This window comes from Chelonia mydas, chromosome 3 (assembly GCF_015237465.2).
Source record: "Chelonia mydas isolate rCheMyd1 chromosome 3, rCheMyd1.pri.v2, whole genome shotgun sequence".
NCBI classification, from domain to species: domain Eukaryota; kingdom Metazoa; phylum Chordata; order Testudines; family Cheloniidae; genus Chelonia; species Chelonia mydas.
Window position 1 is genome coordinate 172,608,202 of NC_057851.1, and position 18,370 is coordinate 172,626,571.

The 18,370-nt window shown below is 47.1% G+C and overlaps 1 protein-coding gene across 7 annotated transcripts in view; it reads right to left on the reverse strand.

The window, feature by feature from the left end:
* Nucleotides 1-18,100, reverse strand: part of ACYP2 (acylphosphatase 2) — a 139,380-nt gene extending 121,280 nt beyond the window's left edge. Inside the window, exons 1-5 of one of the 7 annotated variants that reach the window (XR_005224906.2) lie at nucleotides 17,530-18,100; nucleotides 7,143-7,159; nucleotides 3,807-5,767; nucleotides 3,533-3,642; nucleotides 23-48 (exon numbers count right to left, since the gene is read on the reverse strand). Coding sequence is in view for 4 of the 7 variants with exons in the window: in XM_037895880.2 (XP_037751808.1) it covers nucleotides 2,027-2,132; nucleotides 3,533-3,642; nucleotides 7,143-7,159; nucleotides 17,530-17,599 (303 nt within the window). In the remaining 3 variants the exon portion in view is untranslated. The other 6 variants (XR_006289893.1, XR_006289892.1, XM_037895880.2 and 3 more) reach the window with 6 other exon arrangements.
* Between the last annotated feature and the right edge of the window lie 270 nt (nucleotides 18,101-18,370).

Consider the following 18,370-nt stretch of genomic DNA (forward strand, 5'->3'; position numbering starts at 1 on the left):
GCAGATTTGAGCCACGAAAGTGGTCAAACTGAGGGCTGCTGTGAACCTCTGAGGCGAGCAAATCCGCCAATAAGCGCTGGACCCACCAAGGCAGAGGAGGAACTTTGTCACAGTAACATTACACTATAATGCACCCAACCCAGAGTACACTTTGTTATACAAATCTTTACACAAATCTTTCCAATGAAACAATGGTTGTTATATGCTACGGTGTCATAAAACCATGCAAAATATTTCCTAAAGTACACAATCAAAATCTACTAAAATGGTTCCACAACAGCCCATGATTTATAGAAGTATCTACTTTTTTGGTTTTGATACTCCTGACATTAAAATACTAATAACAATGAAATGCACATAAAATCAAAATTTGAAATGTCTGTGCTTCTGTAGGATTACGTTTGAAGCTATGACCAAGCCTACACACAGTTTTTCTACCATATAACTATTTTGGTTGGGGGTGTGTGTGATTTTTTTACTGAAATTATACCAGTAAAACCTCTAGTGTGGATGCAGTTTTAACAACATAAAGGTGACTTACCCTGGTATAGCTTATTCTCCCTCTATGTGGTACAACTTTTGTGTGTAGGCAAGCTCTAGGTCTTCAACTTTACCTACTGTGATTTGGTGCTACAGCAAATAAAGTATGAACAATCATATACTGCTTTCGTAATGCCTCATAACTAAAACAAGCTACAGTTACTGTAATAAGCTTTACCTCGGAAACTCATATAAAATACCATCAGAGCTGCATTATATCATTTGTTAAGTGTATTATAGCAGTTTCCACACAAAATTTCAGCTCCACTGGCATGACACTGTCTTGCATAAAGGGACAGATATCAAAATGTAGATGTTGACTATATTTGTTAGGAAAGCCTCTGAAAGTGGAATAAATTAAGTAATAACTATGACAAATAATTTGGCTTAATCTTTAAGAACTTCACATTTCTGGAATGAGCAAAATAGGTAGTTTTCTTTTTAAATGTTTCACAATAGCAAATGTGAGTTAAACCATTGGAAAAGTCTATCCAAAATATGCGATGGATGAGCAATATTTTGTGGCATATTGTCACACACTCTGGAAAATAAGAAGCTTGCCACCCATCCGATTGTTTCCTATGAAACACATCTACAGTAGGTAGTACTCTGCAATAAGCTAGCAAACACTTTTTGGAGTCACTTTGTCCACTTTCCTTATCTTCCAATTTGAGAGTTATCACCTGCTTCTCTTTGGGGACGGTAATCTTGTTTGAGAAGCAAGGGTGTTTCTGAATTAAAGGGCACATATGACAGAAGTGACAGGTTTTTTTGCCACAGAAACTATCTTTCTTTTTAAAAACCTTTTCCTTTAGGTCTTGCCTAAACCAGGGGTTGAGAGCAACAGAGATAGCCATTTCTGTTGAGCTGCAGCAAACAAGTGTTCTCAGTTTAGTTTTAAATGCCAGAACATCCTGAGAAAATTTTGAACATCAATAATGAACAAGTTCCTGAACACTCCCTTCAGACTTTTTTCTCCCATTCATGACTCTGCCTTTTGTTAAATCATTGTCCTTGCCTAATACAACTTCCTTTTTTCTTTATACCAAGCAACTGCCATCTCACACACACACCTGACATCTTTTGGTTTGTCTTCCATCACTAAACTCAACACCAGTATCATCTGTCATGTCTCACACATTTGACAAGTATATAAAAGTAAAAACACTCCAAACAAAACTGTAGCAATGTTAGTGTGGCCCAGGGGATAGGTTGTTGGACTCAGAAAATCTGGATTTTGTCACTTATCTGCTATATGACCTTAGGCAAGTTACGTCATCTCTCTGTCTTACTTTGATTGTAAACTCTTCTGGATATGGAATCTCTCTATGTTTTTGCAGAGTGCCTATCACAATAGGAACCCAATCGCAGTAGAGGGCAGTAAGCACTACTGTAATACCAAAATATAATAGTGTCACTTAACTGTGTAAGGTAAGCAAATTACATTATGTGCAACTGTAACTCATCCACCCCCAATCCATCATCATCAGGGTTTGAACTCTGGACCTTCAGCACAGTCGGCACTCACTACAGTGAAAGGAGTAACTCCAGTAACTGGCAGCAGGAGTAGGCTGTAATCATTTGTGGACCACCTATTAGGAAATGCACAGCATACTGAAACAATGATTACATATGCATGAGTAGCCTCATTTTACCTACAGCATAATCAGATACATAGATTTGGGAGGTTCTTAAAAAGAGGCAGTGTGGCTAATGAAATAAGACTTTTGTCTGCCGTATTCTATTTTCAGCTTCTGTTGCTTCTCAGGGTGGTATGAGGCCTTGCTCAATGACAAGTATTGTGAAAGGAACTGAATTACCAACAGCAGTTAGAAAACATGAGTGTAAGGTCTCCTTGATCCTCGCCTGGTGCAAATGTCCCTAGCCCAATGTGTATTTTGATAGGGCAAGTAGGACAAGGAAAAGGATCTATTTTGTCTGATTCCCATCTGGAGACACAGCTACATGTGCCATGCTAAAAAGAGATACTGGGGAGCATGCCTCGTACATGTGGTATCTTGAAAAGTTTTAGCAGAGAGCCTTCAGCAACCTCTGCTGGGCATAATACAGATTGCAAATGGCAATTTTGACATCTTATAATTCAACCAGATCTGAATGGATTTCCATGTGGACAACAAAAGGCAAGTCTCTGATATGAGGACTACCCTTTGGAAAATTGTGAAGTTCTGCTACAACTTACGGAGGAACTAGAATCCTTGAAAAACAGGTCAGAAAAGTTTGTATACTGAGGTTAGGCAACCTCCATATAATGGTATCTACTACTCTGTTCATAATAATTTATTATTTAAGAATCAGAGGAAAAGTAAGTCTATTTTACTCATCCAAGCAGTATGAAAGCTAACAGGATTAGCACTTGTCACCAAGAACATACAGTTTTAAATTTTTTTAAAAGTTTTAAATTTAAAATAGTATCTCAGAGCTTAGTGCTGGAGGTAGACATCTTGGTAAAAATGGTATCATTTAGGACACTCACTCACAGAAGACCCATGGAAAATACTATTACATTGCAGTGGTTCCAAGTCTTTTTTGTTGTTGTTGGAGGGGAAGGCCCTACTTACAGTGGACAGGTAGGCAGACACATTCCTCCCCATCACCAACACCATTTTCCCTCATCCTATGTCCTGGCACAATTGGTGGTCTTTTCCTGATATTGTCCATTTCCTTCTTTCTGATCCTATTAATTTGTCTATTCTGTTTTCCTCCTTCTAATTTTTTGTTTTTCCCACTTCATAGTCTCTTTTTTGTTTTTCTATTTTTTAATATTCCTCTTTGCTCCTCTTCCCAGTTCTCCCATACACCAGAAGGCTAACTATTGCTCAGAAGTCAAGATGGCATGTTTCTAACAACCGTGATTTGTTATTGTTATAGTAAGTCACTGATACTTAAATCTAATTTTACATTCTCTTCAGAATCATTTTAACAAATTTGACAGGTTAATGAGGCTAACACACATTGACACAGAAGTACTTACATCGCATTTACTTTATCTTCTGGGCCCTGAACTTGGCCAGTAACAGTCCCTTGTCTGGTATTTTTAACCCAGCCAACTACTCCCATTTTCCTAGCTTCATCTTCTGTGTACTGATTTGGAAAATAAAACAAAAAATACACATAGTATATTCAGCACCAGCAGTTATGACACACACACATTGTGCATGAGTAGTCTTAAAGCCCCAGTTTCACTTCCACAACTTTCTTAAAACCAACTCTTCCTAAAAAGTATCTGTAGATATTAATGCACCTACCCAAACATCAGGATTTTCCTGCCGGTTCTGGACTTGCAGCAGAAGCAGACAATTTTTCAACAAGAAAGTGAGACTTATCCCCCTTGTGCTTATCAGTGTTTATCATAACATCATCCCTTGACGCCATTTCCAAGTTACACTGCAGGCAATAACGCAAGTAGCAGTATAGCTTCTTTGGGATAGTTTTCTCATGCTATGTCAGAACCTATTGATGGTTCCATTTGGGGGAGAAGACAAAAAATCTACACTTTCCATTTTAAGAATTTTCAACATATGTTATCATCTTGTGCAGAGGTCAAGGGTCTTCCACATCACCCCATAGCTGCCATTTTGAAGAAATAACATTGGCAACAAAAAACAAAAGCCTGTAAAAACTTCATCTTTTGTTAAAGCACTTCTGAATTTTTAAGACTTCCTTAAGGAGCTATGACATCCCATCTTCAAGCAAACTGTCAAAATAATTAGCAACTTGCCTTGAGAAGTAAATGAAGAACAAAACACTTGAAGAAGAGGGAATTGTGGTAGCAATAAAGATTGAAGTCCAGTTAATTGTTCAGGTTGTTAATATGACTCTTTTTGCAATACATTATTATTGTGAATTTATGCTGATTGTTTGTCACTTATTCACTTCCTGAGCTGGCTTCAGCCACTTCAGTTTATCTCCACTATTTTTTAAGTTTTGCCATTCTGTATTATCTGTCTCTCTCAAACTTAAGTAACATATGTGTATCTTTAAATATACATGTTTTAAAACCACAAAACTGCACAGAATAGGAAGTCCACTTCTCTGAAATCCAGCTAAGAATTACTCTTTCTTCTTTGGGTGGAATAAGTCAATCAATATTCACCAACACATGTTCTTCTACTTCTCAGACACCAGTTGTATAAATATAGATATCACAGGTATTTTAACTATCTACATCTTTTCTAAATCAATCGAGGAGAAACAATTTGTGTGCAAGCATGCATTTCATGTTTACATGCTGCACTGCAGAGTATAGTCAGACTCACCACAATTGTAAACTTTAATGCAGTTTTCAAAGATATAGTTGAAAATTTTCCATTCTGTTTTACATGTGGCTCAATAATACACTAATATACCAGAGTATGCAGAGAGGCTCTCTCTTTATATATCTTTATCCAGTTGCATATACTGCACTCAGATTTGGCTATTAGCCTCTGGGGACTACATTTTAGTGTACTTCATATACACTCAACTGGGCTGGCCTAGGCTGCTATGAATGAACAGTCATTATTGATTAGTTCACTGGAGAACTGTTCCTGTTTAGACACTATCAGCACAATTTCAGTGTTTTACTGTCTTCAGTCGCATCTGTTAAACTGTAACAAAGAGAATTTTTAAATTGTCTATTTGGTTATATTTGGCCTGCAGATAAAGCATCAAAATATAAGAGAGGCATAGACTTGTTGTTTCCTCACACAAAACACTCAATACTCACTTCTCTCCACTTAAATATAAAGCAGGCATGGGAGGATGTCATGACTTTCAATCACACACAGACATAGATTCGCCCTTCCAAGTTAACAGTAACTTAGCACAAAGCAATGGACCATATATCTGATGGAGTGGCAACTCAGCACAGGAGCCCAGAGTACCTGGGATAGACCAGAGCTGACTGGGTAGAATGAATGATGTCACTAAATTCAAGACATATGTTATACTCTAAGTCCTTCAGCCATTTCATCTTTCAGCTGTTTTACAAGTATAACCATATACTGAAAAAGCTTAATGTTTAATATTAAACATAGGTCAATATTTTCAGAAAATACAGTATTCTAGCTATTTCCACTCTGTGAAACGTGTCCTCTTGTTTTCTGAGTTTCTGCCTTTCTTTTGAATTTTAATGCTCCTGCTGCAGGTTCAGAACTGGTGGAGAAGCTTGGGTGGGATCTGAGCTGCAGAGACCAAACTTCCACATCATGTGATTATTAGACATCATCTGTCAGAAAAAAAATCATAAGCACTGTAGATTCATTTCTTTAATTCTCTGAAGAATTAACACTGCACTTTTATTTTCATGAAGAAAAATAAAAAGAGAATACACGTTGCTTCAGTAGCTCAAAACTAACGTTTTCTATTCAACACATTGTCAGGCCTTTATGATGTTTAAATTCAATGACTGAAGCCTCTAGATTGGGGTCTCAAAAATGCAGTCCACAGGGTTATTTTCTGTGGCCTGGCAGCTCCCCATGCCCCCCGCCTCCTCCCAGGGCTTACCTAGAGCGGCTCCGGCCCAGTGTGCACCGGGGCAGGGCTGGCTCCCTGCCTGCCTGCCCTGCCCCCGCGCCGCTCCGGGAAGCGGCCGGAACCTGGGGGAGGGGGGGCATAGGGGTCTGTGTGTTGCCCTTGCTTCCAGGCACCGCCCCCTGCAGCTCCCATTGGCCTGGAACGGGGAACCGCGGCCAATGGGAGCTTCGGGGGAGGTACCTGGAGGAGCGGCCAGGGCAACACACAGAGCCCTCTGCCCCCACTCCCCCAGGTCCCAGCCGCTTCCCGGAGTGGCACCGGGTCAGGGCAGGCAGGCAGGCAGGGAGCTTGCCCTGCTCCCGGTGCGCGCAGGGCTGGAGCCCTCCCCCCCAAACCCCTCCTGCACCCCAACCCCCTGCCCCGAGCCCCCTGCCTCACCCTGCACACCTCCTGCAATCCCTGCTGCACCCTGCACCCTGACCCCCTGCCGCACCCCTCACCCCTCCTGCACCCCACACCCCAACTCCCTGCCCTGAGCCCCCTGCCGCACCCTGCACACCTCCTGCACCTCAACTCCCTGCCCTGAGCCCCTGCCACACCCCGCACCCCTCCTGCACCCCCTGGGGGCAGGGAGGGGGTGGAGTTGGAGTGGGGATTTCAGGGAAGGGGTTGGAATGGGGGCAGGGAAGGGGTGGGAAGAGGCAGGGTAGGGGCGGGGCCTCATGGAAGGGGTGGAGGCCAGGGGCAGCAAGGGTGGGGTGTCAGTGATGCGGCCCTCGGGCCAATGTACTAGTCCTCATGTGGCCCTCGTGGTCATTTGAGTTTGAGAACCCTGCTCTAGATATTACTATGATACAAACAAATTCAATAACATCAATATGAATAAACTTTTCTTAAAAGAATTCTACTTTAATAGTAGGATTATTCTATACCATGTATCTACTATAAAAAGAACCTATGATTTAAAAAAACAACAACAAAACCACACAATACTTAACTGTCCAGCTAAGGACTGAAAATGCCAGCTGGATTCCTTTGTACTCTACTATAGGCCTCCTACGATATTTTTAGCATTGGAAATATTACACTGTTGTAATGTAAAATTGGCACACTGCACGCTGCCTTACCATTCTGAAACAAACACCTAGAAAAAAATGAAAAGAAAAGAGATTAATTTGATCAGAATTAATGCCATTGCTAACAACTTTACCTAATTTGTGTGTCTGTAAACTAAACTGAGTACTAGAGGTTTGTTCTAGTCATTTTCTATGAAACTTTAAAGAATGGTTATACCTATTTATCACACTTCTAAAAAACAGATAGCGACTTAGGAGTTAGGTTTATACATACATACATGTTTTGACCTTATTATTAGGGCCCTACCAAAATCACGGTCCATTTTAGTCAATTTCATGGTCATGGGATTTTAAAAATTGTAAATTTCATGATTTCAGCTATTTAAAGTTGAAACTTCACGGTGTTGTAACTGTAGAGGTCCTGACCCAAAAAGAAGTTGGGGGAAGGAGGGTGTCACAAGGTTATTGTAGAGGCGGGTTGAGGTACTGCTACCCTTACGTCTGCACTGCTGCTGGCGGCGGTGCTGCCTTCAAAGCTGGACTGTTGGAGAGGAGCAGCTGCTGGCTGGGAGACCAGCTCTGAAGGCAGAGCCGCCACCAGCAGCAGCGCAGAAGTAAGGATGGCGTTGTATGGTATTGCCACCATTACTACTGCGCTGCTGCTGGTGGCCGGGCACCGCCTTCAGAGCTGGGCCCTCGGCCAACAGCCACCGCTCAACGGCCACCCAGCTCTGAAGGCAGCACAGAAGAAAGGGTGGCAATACCATGATCCCCCTAAAATAACCCTGCAACCCCCCTGCGACTCCCTTTTGGGTCTGGACCCCCAATTTGAGAAACACTGGTCTCCCCCATGAAATCTGTAGAGTACAGAGTAAAAGCACACAAAAGACCAAATTTCACGGTGGGAGAGCAGATTTCACAGTCTATGACGCGTTTTTCATGGCCATTAATTTGGTACAGCCCTACTTATTATGGTCTTCCTTAGGACAAATAATGACAGAGAAAATGTCTTACTTGTAATCCTGCTTCTCTGAATATATCAATTTGAAGGATTCTCTATCCCTAACCTTAACTTTTTAGCAATATAGCGGAAGAACACTCCTAGAGCTTCAGGTTTTAATCCTTGAGGACAACCGTAGGAACGTAGAAGATAAGCCAGGCCCCCTTGATTCTTTCATCACGTACTTAATTTTTCTGCAGGAAAATCTCATCTCAGGAGCCCCCCCTCCTCTTTTTTTTATTTTTTAAATAAACACCTCATGCTGAACATCCAGAATTGGCATTTTCTTTCTGTGAACTTTGCCTACCATTGAAGAAACTGAGTGGAATGTTCAGAAGGCTCACAAGGACAAGTAGAGTGCAAGCCATATCCCCTATCCCACTACTTCTGCCCTCAAGACTCACAAACTAGAAGAGTTCCATCATCTTCTGCTAAGGAGGTAAGATCTGTAGTCAAAATCCTGCATGGATAGTATCTTTAGAGAACGCAGAATGTCAACAGTCTCCAAGTATGAAATAAATGCTATATTATAAAAACATATTTCCAAGCTTTTAGCTACCCAACTGGTGGCCTACTCCCTCAACAAAATTAAGGTTGCTAAACTTATGTATGAGAACATATATAAGTAGAATATATATAACCTTTTATGCATTTATTTTTAGAAAACTACAGAACACTATCTGAACAGAGTCAGTTTATACCTTCATGGAGAAAGTACTGAGTCCTTAGTTATGCAGGATAGATAAGAGTTATATCATGCATTAAACAAACAAACAAGAATTCTATTTTTATGTGCTTGCATTACAGCAGTGTTTAGTGGCCCCTACCAATATCAGCCCCCATTGAGCTAGACATTGTACAAACCAGTAGCAGTAACATGGATCTCTCTCATTCAGTTTATGATGTTTGTATTTTTATTCCTGTTTACAACTATATAATCCATAGACTTCCTTCACACCATCTACTCAAGCATGATCAAAAAGATATCAGGCGAACTTTATCACTGGTATAGGTAGATACAATTCCAGTAAAGTAAGTGGAATTATATCCATTTTTTCCATGGTAAATTTGATCCATCAGCTGCCAGGTAATATGGTTTGTGATTTTTATAAAAAATTTTAACGCAGAACTAAATAATGTTTTGCTGATCCTCTATTGCTGATTTATCTGTGGTGCATATTCTGACAATCTGAGCAAGTTGTCAATACTTTCAGCTAACAATAATGTATTTTAAATAGAGTTACAATATAACAGAACCAAACAGGAGACCTGCACTTGCCAGATAACTTACAAAGATAGTCATGTTTGCAGTGTTGCTATAGCTATGTTTGTCCCAAGGTATTAGAGAGACAAGGTGGATGAGGTAATATCTTTTATTTGACCAACTGAACTGTGGTACTCTGAGTACCTTTCCCAGACATGAAGAAGAAATCTGTGTAAGCTTGAAAGCTTATCTTGTTCACCAACAGAAGTTGGTCCAGTAAAATATATTACCTCACCCACCTTCTCTGTCTAAAGATATTCATGTAATTTAAGCAATGCCCTTGTAGTTTGTCTTGTACTATTGCCAACATCCCCTCTCTAGTCAAGCTGTCTTAGTTAAATTATGCAGAAAAAACAGTTACCTTTCGTAACTATTGTTCTTCAAGATGTGTTGCTCATGTCCATTCCATTATAGGTATGGGCATGCCCACATGCAGAGTTGTCAGAGACTTTTGCCTTCGCTGTATCTGTAGGGTTGGCTGTGGCACCCCCTTGAGTGCCGCGCTCATGCATCGGTACATTAGGCGCCGCCGACTCTATGCCCTCTCAGTTCCTTCTTGCTTGCAATTCCGACAGAGGGGTAGGAGGGCAGATAATGGAATGGACATGAGCAACATCTCGAAGAACAACAGTTACGAAAGGTAACCGTTCTTTAATTCTTCAAGTGCTTGCTCATGTTGATTCCATTCTAGATGACTCACAAGCAGTATCTACAGAGGTAGGCTCAGAGTTCACTGTTTCGCAGCTTGCAGTACTGCCCTACCAAAGCTAGCATCGTCCCGGGCCTGCTGGGTCAGTGCATAGTGGGACATAAACATATGGATGGATGACCAGGTGGTCACCCTGCAGATGTCCTGGATAGGCACCTGGGCCAGAAAAGCTGCCAAAGAGGCCTGTGCCCTGGTTGAATGGGTGGTGACAATCGCCGGGGGCAGCACCTTCACTTGATGATAGCAGAAGTGAATGCAGGCGATTCTTTGGGAGGATATAGGGTGCCCTTTCATCCCGTCAGCCACTGCGACGAACAATTGCATAGACTTAGGGAATGGCTTGGTCCTATCAATGTAGAAGACTAGAGCCCTTCTAACGTCCAAGGCATGCAGCCTACTCTCCTCCTCTGACTTATGCAACTTCTAAAAGAAGACCGGTAAGTAAATGTCCTGGCTTGAATGAAAGTGAGAGACCACCTTGGGCAGAAAGCCAGGTGTAATCTCAGCTGTACCTTGTCCTTGTAGAAAACTATATAACACGGTTCCGAGGTGAGCGCCTAAATTTCCGAGACCTGACAGGTTGAAGTCACCACGACCAGGAACGCAACCTTCCAGGACAAGAGAAGGAGAGAACAGGAAGCCAAAGGCTCAAAAGGGGGACCCGTGAGCCACGACAGCACCAGCTTCAAGTCCCACAGAGCAACAGTATCCTTGACATGTGGGTAGAGGTGCTAAAGGCCCTTGAGGAATGTCCTGGGCAAAGACCTGCCCTCAGGCGGCAGATGGAATGCTGAGATGGCTGACAGGTGGACCTTGATCAATGAAAGGTACAAATCCTGGAGCTTGAGATGCAGAAGGTATTCTAGAATGAATGCAACGAGGTCTGCTCGGGTTAGACGCCTTTCTCTGAGGTCCAACATGTGAACCACTTCCACTTGGCCAGGTAGCTTGCCCTGGTAGAGGGCTTTCTACTTCCCAACAGGATCTGCTGAACATCTGCCGAGAACTGCTGCTCCTGCTCGTTCAACCATGCAGCAGCCAAGCCATCAGGTGCAGCGCCGTCAGATTTGGGTGCAGAAGACTGCTGTGGTTTTGAGATAGCAAGTCCGGCCTGAGAGGCAGCTGGAATGTAATCGCCACTGAAAGGTCCAGCAGCACACTGTACCAGTGCTGGTGTGGCCAGGCCAGTGCTATGAGGATCACTCTTGCTCTGTCCTGCCTGATCTTTGAGAGGACCCTGGGGAGCAACAGCACTGGAGGAAAGGCGTACATCAGAGCCCCTGACCACAGGAGTAGAAAAGTATCTGACAGGGCCCCCCGCCCCATCCAAGCCTCTCATTGAGCAAAAGACATGGCATTTCCTGTTCTGCCTGGATGCAAACAGGTCCAACCAGGGAGTTCCCCACTTGTGGAAGATGAAACTGACCACCTCTGGATGGAGGGACCACTCGTGGTGAGACAAGAAGGTCCTGCTGAGGCGATCTGCCAAGGCGTTCTTGGCCCCTAAAAAGTGCGCTGCAATGAGATGTATACCATACTGCAGACGGAGGTCCAACAGTACACTATCTGGAATTCTGACCACCCGATCCAGGTTGTGCTGGTTGGGGATATAAGCCATAAGCCTGTAGCAGCCTGAGATGGAGCCGCGCGTGCCGGACCACGTATGTGCAGGCCGCCATGTGTCCCAACAGTTTCAAGCATGTGTGGGTTGTGATGAACGGATGGGCTTGTATACACAAGATGAGATCCACCTTGGCTTGGAACCGAGTCTCGGGGAGGAAGGCCCTGGCCTGAATGGAATTGAGAACCACTTCAATAAATTCTATGCATTGCACTGGGGTTTTAGACTTTTTGCTCATTTATTATCAGCCCCAGGTCGTGACAGGTGGAACAGACCAGCTAGAGATGCCTCCACACCTAGTCTCGGGACCGGTCCCTTATTAGACAGTTGTCGAGGTATGGATAAATTTGGACTCCCTGATGTTGCAGGTAAGCAGCCACCGGCACTATGCACTTTGAGAACACCCTTGGGGCTGACCAGAGACCAAAGGACATCACCATGAATTGGAAATGGCACTGTCCCAGGATGAAATGGAGGAAGCGCCGGTGCCCCCAGAAAAATGGAAATATGGAAGTAAGCATTCTTTAAATCGAGGGTGGCGTACCAGTCTCCCGGATCCGGGGAGGGGATGATAGAGGCCAGGGAGAACATGTGAAACTTCAACTTCTTGAGAGACTTGTTGAGGCAGGTCCAGAATGGGTCTGAGGCCCCCTTTTGCCTTCGGAATTAGGAAGTAACGGGAGTAGAACCCTTTTCCTTCCATGTTCCAAGGGACCTCCTCCACTGCCCCAGACAGAGGAGGCTGTTGACCTCCTGAACGAGGAGCTGCTTGTGAGAAGGGTCCCTGAAGAGTGATGGGGAAGAAGGGTGGGAGGGATGGTTGGTGATAACCTGCAGGGTATAGCCCGACGAAACTGTATTGAGCACCCAACGGTCCAAGGTGATACAGGACCAGGCCGACCAGAAAGGGCGGCGGCAGTTGAGGAAGGGGAGGAATGGATCCATCAGATTGGCTCAGGAGCACCGTTTTTAGCCTCCCTGGTCTCAGGGATGGTCAGGTTGTGCAGCCAAGCAGGAAGATGACAGGTATCGCTTCTTATGCCCCATGTCTTTATCCTTTCTCCTGCAGGAGCCTGCTCTTGGAATTCCCCAGGACCTGGACTGCTGATGGGGAGGAGGCAGAGGACAGAAAGGCTTCCTAGACTGTTGCGGGGTATGAAGGCCCAGGGAATGGAGGGGCTCGGGAGTCTTCAAGGCCGTGGAGCCTTGAGTCCGTGAGCTAGGAGAAGACCCCGGTACCCTCGAAAGGGAGGTCTTGGATCATGGCCTGCATCTCTTGGGACAGCCCAGGGGACTGCTGCATCTCATGGCCACTGCAGATGTGACCACCCTGGCTGTCGAGTCAGTAGTGTCCCAGGCCATTTGGAGGACCTCCCCTCCCCCGGTGACCAACGTGCCTTTGTCCACCAGCGCAGCAAACTCCTGGGCATGATCTTGTGGGAGGGCCTCTTTGAATTTATTCAGGAAGTCCCACAGATTGAAATTATAGCATCCCAGCAGGGCCTGGTGATTAGAGACCCTGAATTGTAGGCTAGCCATCGAATAAACTTTTCTGCCAAACAAATCAAGTCTTTTGGCCTCTTTGTTCTTCGGTGTGCAGCTAACTTGACCCTGTTTGTGCCTTTCGTTCACTGCAGACACAACAAGTGATGCTGCAGGGGGATGTGTATAGAGACATTCAAATCCCCTTGCAAGACATAGTATTTCTTTTTCACTTTATTAGAGGTCGCAGAATAGAAGAGGGGGTTTGCCACAGTGACCTGGCAATTTTAAGGACCCCCCAGTTGGAGGAGCAATGCGATCCGAGCAGGAGTGGTGGCCGAAATGACATTGAAGAGGTTGTCGGCTTCCTCCTTGACCTCCTTGACCTGGAGCTTTAAGTTTTCAGCCATCCATTAAGGAGGGCCTAATGCTCCTTAAAGTCATCCGGGGGACTACTGGAGTGGGAAGGCCCAGCCATTGCCTCATCGGGGATGATGACGAGGACTGTCCTGCTTGAGGAAGAGCATGTTCCCCCTCCTTGTCCGGGGAAGGCTCCTTTGGTGCTGGGGTCTGGTGTGCTGGTGCCGCATCTGGCTCGGTACCGTGTTCTGATTGTGGCGCCAGCGGTGCCATGGCCGGCTTATCCGAGGCAGCCAGGGAGGGCTGGGAATACGAGACCGGCATAACCGGCACTCCCCATGGGTTCCAGTATGGCCACTGGGTAGGCCACTGCCCCTGCCGCGATGGCACTGTGGTCAGTGCTGCAATGGTCTCCCACGTCAAGAAGAATTCCCTTATTGGGGTAAAGGCTAAATTCTTGGTCCGACCCACACCACTGTCCCTCCAGCGATCACGGTGGAGCCGTCGAGGCCTAGGTTTGCCTGCTGACTTCGGACAGTGATCTACGAGGCGAAGGCAAGCAGTGACATCTGCTGGAGGAGCAGTACCAGGGCGACTGGTACCAGCGCTATGATTCTGAGCGGCCATTCCAGGACGGTGACCCACGTCTTGGAGACTGCCTGGGGGAGGGTGACCGGGGCCTAGGCAACCTGTGGCCGGAAGTTCGCTGGTACCTGCGGTACGGGGAACAGCATCGCGGCTCCGGCATCCAGCGCCTAGTAGGCAGGGAGCGCATTAGGGACCTGGGTCGTCTAGCTGGAGAGCCACGTTATGGTGCCAGTGTCCAAGGTTGCAGAGATGGGAATGTGTGCCTGAGGTCCGGTGATCGGGGTGCTCCGCCCTGCTGTGAGGCTGCACTCCCATAGGCTTCCCCTTCGGTGCTGGGGTCATAGCCAAGACAATCACCTGGTGTGGCACCTGCTAAGCCGGCTGGCTTTGCTCTTTGGCCACCGGGACTGCTTCGGGCCCTGATGGCCTTGGCAGAGGCCAGCGACCTTTGCTGCTTCCCGGGGTCAGGGGTGGATCCCTGACCAGGCTGGGGGGTCTGAATTCAGCAGTACCCCCGTGAAACCCCACAGTGGGCGTATGGCCTAACAAAGGTCCTTTGCCCACAGCCCCCTTGCCCTTCGGTGCCAAGGGGCTCCTCTTCTTCTGGGGGTTCTTCGGCACCAGCAAGGGGGAATAGTGCCAGGTGGAGCCTGGTGCCGGCAGTGCGCTTCACACTGAAGCCTCACTCCTTTTCTGTACGAGGACGGAAGCTCTTACAAATGTGACACTTGACCTTTCTAAGGGCTTCCCCCAAACACTTCAGGCAGCTGTTGTGGGGGAGTCACTGATCAACACTGGCCTGCTGCATGACGCACACGGTTTGGAGCCAGGAGAGTGGGGCATGCCCCGCTTGGGGACAAAGTCCCAGCAAGGACTCTAAGTACTCTAACTTAACACTACAAAGACTAACTACTATTAACTATGTACAGATTAGGTAGAACAAAGGACTATGAAGAACCGCTAACACTCTTGCTGAAGGCAAGATGAGGCACTCCAACCAAATGCCACAGGCAGTAAGAAGGAATTAAGAGGGTGTAGGGTCAGCGGCGCCTAATATACCAACGCATGAATGTGGCACTCAAGGGGGCGCCACAGCAACCCTACAGATAATGCTAAGACAAAAGTTTCCAACAACTGTGCACATGGGCACGCACACACCTGGAATGGAATCGACATGAGCACACACTTGAAGAAGAACTGAAACTTCCATTCTAGGTTTATCTGCTTCAAGATATCAACCTGGGGATTGGTCCTGCTTTGAGCAGGGGGTTGGACTAGATGACCTCTTGAGGTCCCTTCCAACCCTGATATTCTATGATTCTATGAACCTCTTATCTAACTTTCACACACACTGAATGAAAATAAAAATAATTTAGACTACACTTGACCATATAGTATTTTAAGTACATTTTGTACTTATTTACATACTTCATTTATTACATCCTTATTTCTTAGAATAAGCTAGGTCTGCCCCACAGAACTATATCACGGGCTTCCTGAAATCACTTCAAAGCAGTGCGCTTCTAATTATCAATTTTTAACATCTTTAAACTTTTCTGTTTATTATGCCGGTTCACCTAATTACTAATGCTGTGGACCTCTTTTAGGATAAAGCCTTTCCCTCCCCGAACAACTTTACTCCATTGGTGGAGCTACAATTTGCAAAAGGTGCTTCGATCAACAGGATGCTTTCAAGGTGCATCACTGCTCATGAAATTTCATTGCCTCCAAGTTCATCGTAAAGGGGCGCTATTGCACATCTCTGGGAAAGCTTCTGTTCTTCATAGACAATCCAGCCTCCTCATTCGGCAGCGTATGGCTGTGAAACTCAAGCACTCAAATTTCAAACTCGGAGAGAGTTTGAAGCTTTTATACAATCATAGAACTGGAAGGGAGCTTGAGAGGTCATCTAGTCCAGTCCCCTGAACGCATGGCAGGACTAAGTATTATCTAGACCATCCCTGACAGCTGTTTGTCTAACCTGCTCTTAAAAATCTCCAATGATGGAGAATCCCTAGGCAATTTATTCCAGTGCTTAACCACTCTGACAACTAGGAAGTTTTTCCTAATGTCCAACCTAAACCTCCCTTGATGCAATTTAAGCCCATTGTTTCTTCTCCTATCCTCAGAGGTTAAGAAAAAAAAATTTTCTCCCTCCTCCTTGTAACAACCTTTTACATACTTGAAAACTATGATCATGTCCCCTCTCAGTCTTCTCTTCTCCAGACTAAACAAACCCATTTTTTTCAATTTTCCCTCAAAGGTCATGTTTTCTAGACCTTTAATTGTTTTTGTTGCTCTTCTCTGGCCTTTCTCCAATATGTCCACATCTTTCCTGAAATGTGGTGCCCAGAACTGGACACAATACTCCAGCTGAGACCTAATCAGTACAGAGCAGAGCGGAAGAATTACTTCTCATGTCTTGCTTACAACACTCCTGCTAATACATCCAGGGCTATCCCTAGCAATTCTGCGGCCCTACGCAGCCATCCACGGGGGTGGGGCAGACCTCCATGGAGGAGGAGCGGGGGGGCTGGCCCCAGGCCTCTATAGGTGGGGAGGCGGGCCCCAGGCCTCCGCAGGGGGAGCACCCCCCAGCACTCACCCGTGGCACGGCTGGGGCTGGGTCACTGCACTCCCACTGCAGGTGAGTGCAGGCCCAGCCCGGCTGCCGACCTCAGGGGAGTGGGGGCAGGGCTGGGTCGGGGAAGGGGTGGGGCGGAGCAGGGCAGGGGCCCTGGGGAAGAGCTGGAGCAGGGGCTGGAGCAGCATGCAGCTGTGCAGGGCATCAGGAAATTTGGTGCCCCATGCAGCTGCGTACTTTGCGTATGGGTAAGGACGGCCCTGACTACACCCCATAATGATGTTTGCTTTTTTTGCAACAGTGTTACACTCTTGACTCATATTTAGCTTGGGATCCACTACGAACCCCCAGATCCCTTTCCACCGTACTCCTTCCCAGAGTCACATCCCATTTATGCAACCTTCTGGAAAAATTATATGGATGGGAGGGGCAAGATTACTGCCTAGATGCACCAAGCGCTAATGCAGGTTTAACGAGCACAAACAGGACCTTTACAAGCCCTGTTTTACACATTGACCTCAGTCAGACCTCAGACGCATGCTGAACTTTAACACGTTTGCCCAGCTGAGGCCACTCCTGCCCGTCACTAGGAAAAGACTAGGGGCCGAACCCCCCGCTCCCTCTCGCTCTCATGGCGGAGGGTGGGAAGAACAGGGCCCCCTACCCAGCCCCTGCTCCCCGGGCTCCCTGCTGCAGGGGCCTGAGGCCCCAGCCAACGAACTGCATTGGCTCAGTGACCGGCCCGGGAGCTTCGCGCATGCGCACCCAGCCGCACCGTGCACTCCGCCCCCCCCGGCCGAGGAGCCGCTCCGCCCGCCCCCCGCACTTACCCTGCACCCGGCCAAACACTTCATAGTCCACCGACTTGAGGGCGCCGGAGGCCTTGGCGAGGGCGGACATGGCGGGGTGCAGGCGAGGGAGCCGGCCTGCTCCGACCCGCTGCGGGAGTGCTCGGGACCTACGGAGCCGGGGCGCGCCGCCCTCACCTCCTGGGCTCGGCTGGCGGGGCCTGGACGGCAGCGCGCGGGGCTCAAGCTTCTTGGAAAAGCGGCCGCGTGCCAGGCTGAGCCTGTGCCGGGCCCGAAGCTCCCTGCCCAGGCCCGGTGGGGGGAGCTGGGAGAACGCGCCCTGCCCCAGCGCTGCCCGAGCACCGGGGCACAGCCCGCGCGGAGAGACCCCCCCAGGGAGGGCGGCTGTTCAGTCCCTGACCGGGGGGGGGGAGGCCCCTAACTCCTGAGACACCCCTCGCCCCCCCCCTTGCCGGCAGGGGAAGGGAGATCTCCCAATATTGAGCCCTACCCCCAAACCAGCCTGGGGGACTCTCCCCCAATCGTTGACCCCAGAGACAACCCCCTAAGGAGCGGGAGAGCCCCGCCCCCCAGGACATCCAGGAGAGGGAGAGACCCACTGGCCCTCCCAGGAAGTCCTCTCCCCCAACACGACTTCGGGTTCACCCTGAAGAACTCTCTCCCCCACCTGGAAAAAGTGAGGAGTGTCAGGGCAGGCCGTGTGCGGAGATTTGGGTTGGGCAGGGATCTCAAACTCAAATCACCACGAGGGCCACATTAGGACTAGTACGTTGGCCCGAGGGCTGCATCACTGACACCTTTTCATGTAAAGACACAAAAGCCCCCACCCCGCTGCCCCCGCTCCCACCCCCACTTCACCCTG